General features: G+C 39.6%; 1 protein-coding gene across 8 annotated transcripts in view; it reads left to right on the forward strand.

Annotated features, from left to right (window-relative positions):
• TSPAN12 (tetraspanin 12) overlaps nt 1-12,357 on the forward strand; it is a 290,076-nt gene that overhangs the window by 5,021 nt on the left and 272,698 nt on the right. For all 8 annotated transcript variants that reach the window (XM_045864349.3, XM_064575014.1, XM_064575015.1 and 5 more), the window contains 2 exons: nt 9,666-9,748; nt 10,800-10,935. In XM_045864349.3, coding sequence (XP_045720305.1) covers nt 9,666-9,748; nt 10,800-10,935 — 219 coding nt within the window. The remainder of the gene's footprint in view (nt 1-9,665; nt 9,749-10,799; nt 10,936-12,357) is intronic.

The raw sequence follows: 12,357 nt of genomic DNA on the forward strand, positions 1-12,357 counted from the left end.
TTACTTGCAGTGAAGAGGCAGACACCCTCCGTAGGAAGGGATTAGCTGTCCACCTCCTCATTCCAAGTCCCCTAGTGCAGTGCTTCTCAAACCAATCACTTGGGCATCTTGTCAGAATGCAGATTCTGATTCAGGACCTCTGCAGTTGGGCCTGGAAGTCTGCTTTTCTAAAAAGTTCCTCTGTGATGTTGGGGGTCTGAGTGCCACATGTTGAAGAACAAGGAAGCAGTCCTTGCTTTGAGCTCTCATTGTAATCATTGTAATCAGAAGCAGAATAAACCAGTGGAGCATGTAAGCCCAGCTTCTTAAATAGACTTCACATTCAGAATATGGAGAGGGATTGTTCTTGCCTCTAGTTTGGCAAGACTGAGAAACCTACCCTCGTAACCTCTAGGATCAAAAGCTGTAGCCTTTTACTCCTCACTTGACATTTTGAAATTCTTTTTTCCCTATCTCTTTTCTACTATATTGGTACCATCTCCCTTTCTCTACCGAAAAGGATGTTAGGGAAAAGAAAACTAAATTTTAACTGAGGACCTATACAGTTTTGTTTTGCTGTTCTGAGAGCTGAAAATTAAACAGAGTGGTTTTTTTTTGTTTGTTTGTTTTTTGTTTTTTGAGTGTGTTTTTAAATATGAGGCATAGACCTAAGAGGAAGCAAGTAGATCACAAATGCACTGCTTTTTCTCCATTGCTATGGATCCAGTCATCTTGATTTGCCCTCTGTTGAGTGGCTCTCGCATGTTTTGAAGAAGCCTGACCCCAGTACAGCTGAACTGGAGTTGGCACACAGATATTGGACCTTCTAGGTTTCTCATGGGTGTTGTGGGTTTGTCAAGGGAGAAGTCACTGGGGATGCGCTGCACGTGAGTACACCGCCCTGAGAACTCTTTTGAAACCATGATTCACATTCTGGCCACAAAGAAGCAAGGAAATGAGTTGTTTTTACTTCAGATTTATCCCACTTTTACTGTTGAAATGGCATATTATTTAAGTAAACAAAAGCTTTCCTCCATTTAAAAGACAGCTTCTGTGGCTTTATGATATGAATCCTTGCCATTCATAGATGGTAATTTTCTGCTATTACATATATGGATAAATATGGTTGTTTTTGGAAGTTCCTGCAGTTGATGAACACTTAACATTTATCAAATATGTTTGTTTATTATTTTCTAAAAATATAATATCCCATATTTAGTTTTTAAGTTCTATAAGAGCCATTGCTTTTCACCTACCATTACTAAAGAAAGTAGCAATAGAGATAAACTTCTCTAATGAGCTAGGAAAAGAAACGTATAGAAGAAAACCTAAAAAGTGGACGGGGAATCTAGTTCACACTTTGGGATATATGCAGGGCAAATGAAACAGCAGAAGGCCAATGTTCTGTTTCTTTTTCCTTGGCCATAGGTAGTGAACCTTAGCTATTTGACTCATGGCAGATCCTAACGAGATCTTGGCAAGTGGACATTCGTCTTCACATGCCATTTATTTAGTCATATAAAAATATGACTTTTTACATTGATGCCCCTAACTTTATACTCTGAAAGTCATTGAAGTTTTCTTTAATTCTAAGGAATAAGGGAGAGACTTCCAACAAATGTTAGTGCTTTTTTTTTTTTTAAGATTTATTTATTTTATTGAGAGAAAGCGAGAGCACGCGTGCGTGCAGGAGTGGGAGGGGCAGAGGGAGAAGGAGAAAGAATCTCAAGCAGACTCTACAGTGAGCACGGAGCCCTGACGCAGGGCTGGATCCCATGACCCTGAGATCATGACCTGAGCTGAAATCAAGAGTAGGATGCTCAGCCGACTGCACCACCCAGGTACCCCAAATGTTAGCGCTTTTTAAAAATAAACTTTATATAAACTTTAGTCTCAGGGGCAAAGCTGATACATTCTTTTTATACAGTGTGGCCCCTTTTGAGCAAAGATGAGCCATCACATGGTTCATAAGGACCACTCTTTGGAGAAGGGCACGGGGGATTCTCTGGGACACATCCCTGCTGCAGAGCCAAGCAGTACTGACATTGGGCTGCCAGCCTCCAACTAATTAAGAATTGATTTACCTTTATATCTCAATAAATCACAACTTGAATCCCCCCCTTTTTTTTAAGACAAAAAGGAATTTTAAAAGCACCTAGTCCAATTCTTCATTTTCAGAATGAGCAGATGTTCCAGAAGTTTGAATTACTCGTCCAAGGTCTCTGTAGAGTTAGAACTGTAACTAAGTTCCCCATCTCTCTTCTGCATTCTGCTCTTTGCTACCAGATTTGACATAAAAAGGAAAGTCCAGGTAGGTGGTTTTAAACATCTGTCAGCCTTGAATAGAAATTATTGGTGTCACTGTTACCTTATATGAGACTATATGTTATGGATGGCAGAGAATTGAAGGACTTAAAAGTCTCTTTTGTGACTATGCCCTTGCTATTTGGTGGAAGCTATAGGCATACGTTTCATGACAAGTTTAGGGAATGTGCACACACATAAAATTCTGATTTGGAAAACAACTTGATTCAATCCTTATTTTTACATAATTAGATTTGAGCAAAACCAGACTATGTCTCCAACACAGCAAATTTCATATGTACAAATATTTGTTGAGAGCTAGCATTTTCTAAATGTTTTGCAAGACGGAATGTAGCAAATGTCCTGCTAAGTATTATATTAAATATATTTCTCTAAAGTAATATTTGTTTTATTTTCTAAACGTTTTCTTGAACTACAAACAATATTCTGCAATACTGGAGAAAATGTAATAAGGAGTTATATGCCCAGTTACATATGATAACCGCAGTGTTCCTAATCATTTAATCACAATGAATGATAATTGAAGAATTATTTTATTTTAAGTTGGAAATTAGTAGAAAATACCATTATTAGTAAGGAGTCCTGAGTGGCTTGCATAATTTGTGCTTCTAGATTTAATAGCATCAAGTATTGATGTGATCTTAGTATTGAAGTGATCTCATCTCATTTTAGCTTAGTTTCTTGCTATAGCTTGCACTCTGTATGTTGTTACTGCTCTGATTTTCTCAGCCCCGGTGAGTAACATCACTCCTTGAGAATGAAACTGTTCTCATACATTTAATGCAGCTGGAAATAATGTCATAATAAAAACCAGTTTAGTCTCAGAGTTGATTGTTCGCCATAAGATAAGGCTTTGGATTGATATTATTTATTTTGACTAATGTTCTGGGCACGACTACAATGCTTGGGTAACTACTGTGCAAAAGAACAGTAGAGTCAAGTAGAAGTTTGTAGTTTAAAGGACATTTGAGAACACTTAAACCAGCCTCTGACCTGATGTATAAATCTTTGATCTTGTAACTCAGCAAGCATCTCTCTCCTGGAAAACTTCCAGTGGTACAAAGCTTAGCTCTTCTTAAAGCATCCCCTAATTTTGCTAATGTTCTCTTAGAGCTCATCTAGCAAGTTGAAATCATTTCTCTTTAATTTAATTATTTTCTCATTCATTCATCGAATATCTCTTGGGCCTCCCTGCTGGGCCTGGTACTCTTCTATGTGATAGGGCTGTAGACAGTGGTCTGTGGAGTGAGATGGGTGGGTGAAAATAGAAAGCAATTGATAATGGCTCTGTGAAGTCTGTCCAAGAGCCCTGGCTGTGGGTAAGAAGGGAGTTGGGAGAAGATCTTTACATGCTAGCTATTTGAGCTGGCCTTGAAGGGTAGGGCTGCCCTGCTCTGCTCCTGAGGATGGAAAGCCTGGGGCAGGGTGCAACCCAGGCAGAGGGAACTGCATGGGGAAAGACACAGGGTCTTGGGGGGCTCTGCATGGTGCATGTTGGAGAAGCGCAGCAGCTTTTTGTCATCTGGGTACAGAATGCGCGTGAGAACGTGCTGGCAGGGAACAGACTGAGGAGACAGCTTCAAGGTGATTGAAGAGGGCCTCTGTGCCCTGCTGAAGCATTTAAACTTGACTCTCTAGGAGAGAGTTGGGGGTAGTGGAAGTGAGAGCTGGGCAGGCGCCCTAGGGGCAGCTGGGGAAGCTGTATGAGCAGAAGAACTCCATCTGTGTTTCCTAAAGCTATTGAAGGGTGAATGTGAGGTGGAATCTGTGAGCCAGAGAGTTCATTAGAAGGTGATTGCAATTACCTGGCAAGAGACTGAGGGCCTGAACTAGCCAGAAGTGGCAGGAAGCGGGGAGGAATTCACCAGCCGTGGTGGGGGAACAATCTGGAGGACTTGAAAGTAATTAGATGTAGGACTGAGGAAGAGGGAGAGGTTTAGGCTGCCTGCCAAGTTGCCAGTTTCTGTGATTGAGGCGTTGATTCTACCATTTACCGAGATAGGAAATGCAGTGGGAGGGACACACAGGTTTTGAGAGGAATGGAAATGCGTTCAGTTTCAGAGATGTCAAAACTAGGAAGGGCCATGCAAATGCAAGAGGTAGCTATATCACAGAGCTTTATCCCTTATCCACCCACTGGACCTTCAAATATCTGAAGATTCCATTTCTGAACTGATTTAGGAGTCATCTTGTCTCTTAAGCTGACTGAGAAAGATTAAGAGAAAGCCCTGAGGTCAAAAGAGACTTGAAGTAGTAGTCCGTAATATGCAGAAGAACCCTACTCTGTCTTTTCATCACATAAATCCTCTGTGAAGCCGGGCTTATTATCATAACAGTTTGTATGTGAGGAAACAGGCTTAGGACAGATTCAATGATACCCAAAGTCATATAGCTAATTAAGGGGCAGAGGTGGAATTCCAACCAAGGTTTTTGGCTTTGGTGGTTTCTTACAGTCATTATGGCCAAGCCCATATGCCTTTAATGTCCTCTAAGACTGTGTTATCTGGTCCCTGCTTGGCCTTTCATTCTCACCACATGCCAGTTTCCCTTCCTTGAACATGTCCTGCTGCCTTCCATCCTGGGATCTTTGCTTTTCTTTCCGACTGGAATGTACTTTTTCAACCACGCTTTCCCTAATGAACTTGGTAATTACCCTTCAGAGCTTCCTCTCTGAGAAGTCCCTTTGACTCCATGGAATAGGTCAGGCACCACAAAAAAGAGGCTTAGAACAACTTGTATTATTCCTTCCCAGTGCTTACTACCGTTTGCAGTTACACATTTATATCTTTGATGGGCTGATTAATGTGTGTCCTCTTAGTAAATTTCACCATAGACTAGAGATGGTGCCTATTAACTGCCATACCATTATCCGTGTATCTCCAGCACATCTCAGAGGACCTGGCCAAGAGCAGTTGATCAATACATATTTTTTGAATGGAAGAATTACCTCAAAGCCCATGCACTTAGCCATTCTATGCTACTAGAAATGTTTTGGAATATACCACTTAAAAGAATTACACATTTCTTGTTATAAACAGAAGAACAGTGTATAAATGACCACTGATTATAATAGACTATACCAAAATGAAGAAACTTATAATTTATTGATACCTGTCTCAGAGCTATGATATTGAAAATTGGCTAAACAGCCTAGAAGAAATTAGAGGATGGAGAAACTAAGATCAGTTATTACTGATCAGTTATTACTTTAAAGAATGATAATTATTTATAATTGTGCAAGAATTTGAGGTAATTAAATAAAATATCACATTAATAGACATTCCTGTCCCCCCCCCCCATGAAACTTACAAGGTATTTAAAGGTCCACATACAGCCAAGTAGAGGGAGAACATGTAGGCTCAGATTTAATCACGTGGTCCAGGGCCCCCTGCTAGCCCTGTGTGTTTTTTTGTTTTTTTTTTTTTAATTGCCCACGTAGTTTTCTTTTTTTTTATTCTTATGTTAATCCCGATACATTACATCATTAGTTTTAGAAGTAGTGTTCCATGATTCATTGTGCATAACACCCAGTGCTCCATGCAGAATGTGCCCTCCTCAATACTCATTACCAGGCTAACCCATCCTCCCACCCCCATCCCCTCTAGAACCCTCAGTTTGTTTTTCAGAGTCCATCGTCTCTCATGGTTCATCTACCCCTCCGATTTCCCCCGCTTCATTCTTCCCCTCCTGCTACCTTCTTCTTCTTCTTCTCCTTCTTCTTCTTTTTTTTTTCTTAACATATATTGCATTATTTGTTTCAGAGGTACAGATCTGAGATTTAACAGTCTTGCACAATTCACAGCGCTTACCAGAGTACATACCCTCCCCAGTGTCTATCACCTAGTCACCCCATCCCTCCCACCCCACCCCCCACTCCAGCAACCCTCAGTTTGTTTCCTGCGATTAAGAATTCCTCATATCAGTGAGGTCATATGATACATGTCTTTCTCTGTTTGACTTATTTCGCTCAACGTAATACCCTCCAGTTCCATCCATGTCGTTGCAAATGGCAAGATCTCATTCCAGCCCTGTGTGTTTTAATAGGTTCTATTATTATTTAGGTATGGAGAAGCCAACAGATCAGGTGACTGCCATTGAAAAGATAGTTTATTATACTCACAGATCACGAGAGAGAGAGAGTACATGTCTCATCACGAGGGCCAAGAGGGGAAGCACTGGGGTCCATCTCAAGGCAGAGAGAAAGAGAGGGACTGGGCAGTACTTTTACTGTGGCTACATCAACAAGGAACAGGCCGGACAAAGAAGTAGGTTTTGGATTGGCTAGTTTAAATACTTTCAGCAGCCTCTGGAGTACAGGGGCTGTCCTTGCTTGTCTGGCACCTAGACCTTGGGGTGATCACGGCAGGTGTGGAGTGGCCCAGGGTGAGAGCGCGCAATAAAGGAGGTGGTTGGGGTGTGGGGTCTGGATTGGTTGGTTTGTATTTGAAAATGAGAAGTGTGAACCTGGGAGAAGGACTCCTCCCAATGGTGGTAGAGGGCAGGCAGCCAAGGCAAGGTGGCTTGGGCACATTATCAGTTTGTTCAGACCAAGGTGTATCCAGCTTGAACATATAGAACAGAACCACCCGATTGGCTGGTGTCGAGAGCCATGGGTTAAATTTGAAAATTGTATTTAGAATAAGAAATTTTGTATTTTAAATCCTATTCTCCCTTTTGCATTTTCAACAACATGGAATGAAAGCTAACGCGCTTGCTTTATTTTCTTTGGTAATCTCGAATTTTGTAGCTTTTAAAACTAGAAACCATTGTTTGACAAGGCAGGCAACTCTAGGCATCAAATTCAGAAGCTAGAAGCATGATTAATAAACTGTGGCTGACCCACTGGGTAACTTTTATCAGGTTTATAATCTGTTTTTATTCCCACCGGAAATGAGGATAGTAATAACTAGTCTTACTCTTCTTGGAACTGTCGTCCCAGGATTCTTACTCTGTTTCAGGCCATTGACCCCTGAGACTCTGTTCACTAAAGAATATAATTAAGACATTCAGACTTAACCTGGCCACTAGCGACTACCCCCCAGCCTATGCCTCCCCTTTTAAAAAAAGAACCCTGCATGCTGTGCAGGCTAGTGTCCTCCCTGTGGAAATTAATATGCTCATTTCTAAACTTGGAAGGTAGTTAGTGACTAAGCCTAAACCTCCAAAGACCAAAGGCTTGGATTTGAATCTCTGCTCTGCCATTTAGGGTCTATATGACCTTGAACAGATTACTTCATTTTTCTGTGCTTTGTGGTACTTTTTATAGTCTGTAGTTATCTGCCTTGTGTCCCACAAGAAGCTTCACAAAGGCTGAGATCTAGCATCTCTTATTCATTGCCGGGTCTCCAAATCTAGTACAGACGGTATGAGGCAAATAGCAGGTGTTGAATAAATATCTGCCACTGAATGAAGAATGAGCAAATTCACTACCTGATTTTTAAGCAGGTAGCCATATTTCCCTACGAGAGGCCACAGAGCTCTTCCTGTTCTGTTTGCCTTAGAGTCTTTATCCAGAAAGCATTTTCATGAGCACTGCTTGAGTCAGTATAGACCCATTCCTACCTTGTATATTCATTATTTCAGTATTTAAAAGCTAAATCTATAGTGCATAATGGTAATTGATGTTCATTAAGATGCCAGAAATTATTAAAAATCAAATTAAAGTCAAATTAAGTTCTTAAGATAAGTATAAGGCACACTTGTCCATCTAAATAGGAAAGACCTTCAGAACTTAGGAGCTAACCTTCAACTTTTTGAAGTTTCCTAGGAAGACTCATTTTGAACATGTTCTACAACGTTGCTTTAAAAAAAGTTGTTTTTTTTTTTTTAAATTATGGACAATTTAAAACATATATATAAGGAGATTTCAAAAAGTCTTCATACCATTGTCGTATCTCAAACAATAACTTCTTAACATTTTCAAAGTATCCAGTCATGTGAAAATATCCCCTGTCATTTCATAAAGGTCTCTCTGTAGCTGTTTTTGTTTGAATCAGGATCCAAACCAGGTCAACATATTGCATTTGGGTCATCTCTTAAATTTCTTTTAATTTATAATAGTTTCTCCTTCCCTCTTTTTTTCCACTTGGCCAGTTTTTTTAATTAAAGAAACCAGATCATTTGTCCTGTGATATTTTTCATATTCTCGATTTTGCTGATTGCATCCCCATGGTGGCATTTAACAAGTTTAAATCTATTCCTTGTATTTCCTATAAACTGATAATTAGAGCTGGAGGCTTGGTTAGATGCAGGTTTGACATTTTGGAAAAAATACTTCAAAGGTATCTCTGTGTACTTCTGATTGCATGATGTTGGGGGAACACATTATCTTTCCTTGTGATACTAAAACTAATCAGTGGGGGCTGGTATTTTACTTCAGCCTGATCTCCCCATTCTAGAAGTTAGCCTTTCATGCTATGCAGTTCTCAGCCCTGACTGCACATTAGAACATCTGTGTAGTCTTACACATTTCTCATGCTGTGGCCCTACTTTCAAGAATTGATCCAGGGTGGTTCTGGGCTCATCCAGAGTGGTTCTGGCTTTTTTTAAAGGAGTCCTAGGTGATTTTGATGCACAAGAGGACTGAGAACTATGGACCTAATAATTTGGGTAGTCGTTGAGGATCTTTGCCTAGAGATCCATTATTTCAGTAGGGGTTGTAAATAGTGATATTCTCATGCTTTCTGCATGTGTTAGCAGAATTTTATAAAAACTTTCATGAAGTCTTTGGCTCTTTTTTTTAGTTTGTATAGGAAAGGTAGGATAAAAAATTGGATTCTTACCAGTTTTCTGAATAATGAGTTGAGTATCCACCATCCTACAAAGGTGACAAGTGAGTTTTAAGTATTATTATCCATTCACAGATTTTAGCATATTTGATATTTCAAATCATTGCATTTATTGTTATTATTACTATTATTTTGATGCTCAAACTGTTTGACCTTTAGACAATGGAAGCCCTTGCAAGTTCTCCTGTCACTTTCTTGGCAACATCAGTAGTATGGATTTGATTGCTTCCTTGCTTATTATAAATGACATGTTTTAGGCTCATCTTTTACATCTGATAATTTAGTCATTCTGTGGCCTCTTCATCTTGTGCAATTCTTGTCTTGAACTTAGAATCAGCCATTTAATTGTCTAGCTATCTGTGTCCTCCTTTGGTGACATTCTGTTTAGTGGCTATGACAGGATTACAAAATGAAATGGCAGATATTTATAACAATAGTGAATTTCTAAACGGTAACTGGGAAAAAGCGTAATGATCATGTAACAAAAAAAATCCTTAATTGTTTTAATGATTAATCCTGCAGAGAATGTTGCATAAATCCTTGATCAACAATTTGTATTTTTTTTCTTTCCAGCTAATGTCCATCAGTGTGTTGGCAGTTTCTGCTTGGATGAGGGACTACCTAAATAATGTTCTGACTTTAACTGCAGAAACAAGGTAGGCTTTATAATTAATGACTGCTTTCTTTCATCAGGTTTCCTCAGACCCTAGTTTCTAAGTAACTTTGCCCTCAGCGGTTTAGATGATAGTGCTCTTCCACAATCCTTTGTCACAGACACTTGCATTTTCTAGCATTCTCTTTAAGGTATGCCACTCGTCCTAGCGAACATTTCTGGGTATGGTAACACCAGTTGCCTGTCCTGTGGACAGTGTGGCCGCCGCGTCATATTTGTGCGTAAAGGACAGCATAGCTACTTTTCTATAAGAAAATTACTGCCAGCTTTCTTACCTTCATATCTCTCAGCTAAGGAAACCAAACTCAGCATTGCCATTTTCTTCTCAAATTTCAAAAGGTTGATCCGCTAATATCACAGGGGCAAATTACTTTAACTTCTCCCAGCCTCCATTTCTTCATCTCTGAATGGGGACTCCACATGCATTCCTCTAAAATGTCTGGAGAATGATGAACTGAGGTGCATGTTTGTAAAATCATTAACACAGTGGAGCTTAGTAAACAGTAAGGGCTAATTTTTGTTGTTACTATTACTCTTACTAGTATGGTTCTAGTTAATGATTTTTTCACAGTTTTCCAACAGAAATCACCTCCCTTCCTCTTTCTTTTAATAGAGACCAATTTCCTTTTACACAGCAGTCTTTTGCATTTTGGGGGAGGATCGGTCGGCGGGCAGAAAAGGTGCTGGCCGGGTCAGAGAAGAGGAAGATTCCTGTTTCTTTCCCTCAGGCTAAGGCTTCAGAGCTAAGAGTGGATGGACTTCTTATTGGGGACCCCTATCTTATAAGAGATTTTAAATGAGTTGAGGTAGAAATGCTACCACTTGTATAAAAAACTAAACAAAACAAAACAAAAATAAGACAAGCAAGCAAATCGGTGATAGCGCAGTGACTTTGAAAAGAGCTACACAGTCATGAGCTTTGAGGCATGATGATTTAAAGGATTAGGAACAGGAATCTCAGTTGTGTCTTGTACTGTGTCCTTGGTGCATTTTGGTTATGTTTTATGTATAATATGACATCATTGTTCTTTCAGGGTAGAGGAGGCTGTCATCTTGACTTATTTTCCTGTCGTCCATCCAGTCATGATTGCTGTTTGCTGTTTCCTTATCATTGTGGGGATGTTAGGCTACTGTGGAACAGTGAAAAGAAATCTGTTGCTTCTTGCATGGGTATGGTGTTTACATCTTCTTTTTATTATGGGTGAAAAGACCAACCGGTATTGTATTATTTTTTTCATCAGTGCACAAGATTACGTGCTTAGGGAACCGTGATAGCAGGTCTCTAATCTGTGGTAATTGTTCAACATCCTGTGAGAAGGGAAGCGTTCTTTCCATGAGAGATGATTTCAGCACAAGTATTTGTTGTCCTCAAATGAGGAGGGATGGAAATATGTACGCTATTTAATTATTTCACCCTGGTTATGTGTTGACATTTTCATTTGAAAGTGTAAGTTGTTGCCTTGTGTCATGGGCCCTTCGGGACTAGAACAAAGAAGTTATAACAGAACTCTTGTTCTCTCTCTCTCTTCCTTTTTAAACAAACCTGCCGTAAAACCCATGTGGAAATTCAGGTGGTGAAATAGCAGATAGATATTCAAATCCCAGCACCACCTTTACATAGGGTAGCAGGTAGAAGTGAGTCTTGGTTTCCATAATCTTAGTGGTTTTCTTGTGTTTTGTTTGGATTCTGAAAGAGTTGACCAGATTGCTTCTTAAATTCCCTTCAGCACTCACATTCTATGATTCTAAAATCTATGATTCAACTTCTAATTCAAAAATTAGGAAACTCTTAACATTAAAAATTTGAGTCAATTTAAATTACAGCTTATATATATACACATACATATGTGTGTGTGTGTATATATATATTTTTGAACCACATTGAGTGTATAAAATATTTCATGTTAGTGGCACCAGATAGTGAGGCTGCCACCATGATATCGCAGACATCTCAGATTCCGGAAGAATTAATTCATTGGATATATTCCTTTCTTTGCAGTAGTGCTCAATGCTAGCTGTGCATTAATTTCTTGTAGGGAACGTAAACAAACATTTTAATGGGGTGCTAATATGCTGGATATCTGAGCAGGAAAAAATCCTGATTTGTAGCATTTGAAGCTTTCCGTGGGGTAAATACTTGCAGCATGGTTGATTTCCGGCTACCAAAGTGGGATCACTGAATGCAGAGTTGGGGAGAGATGCACACAAATTGGCTCTCAGGAGTGGGCTCCTGCACACCAGTGCTTGACTGGCTCCCATTCCAAACCAATTAAAACAGAATCTTAGTGTGAAGCTGAACTAAAGCTTTGAATTTCACAGGAACAACCTGTGCGAATGTATTAGTTGGCTTTTTGGAGGATAAGTCTTGGCTTCATGGACTCTTGAGGTCCATGACTGGGAAACAGAAAGTGCTGCAGAAAATAAACCACACTCAGAGAAGGGGAGCATGCCCATGACCTTACTTCTTTCCATTTTGGTATACAGTGAGGAGAATGGCAGAAGGGTTTGGAGTCTTATTTTACCATTTAAGATATTTGGACAATAATTTAAACATAAACTCAAGGACTTATTTTATATGAAACTTATAGTTTA

This window comes from Mirounga angustirostris, unplaced genomic scaffold, assembly GCF_029215605.1.
Source record: "Mirounga angustirostris isolate CCGP_5_RB_7025 unplaced genomic scaffold, mMirAng1.0.hap1 SCAF_12, whole genome shotgun sequence".
Taxonomy (NCBI): Eukaryota; Metazoa; Chordata; class Mammalia; order Carnivora; family Phocidae; genus Mirounga; species Mirounga angustirostris.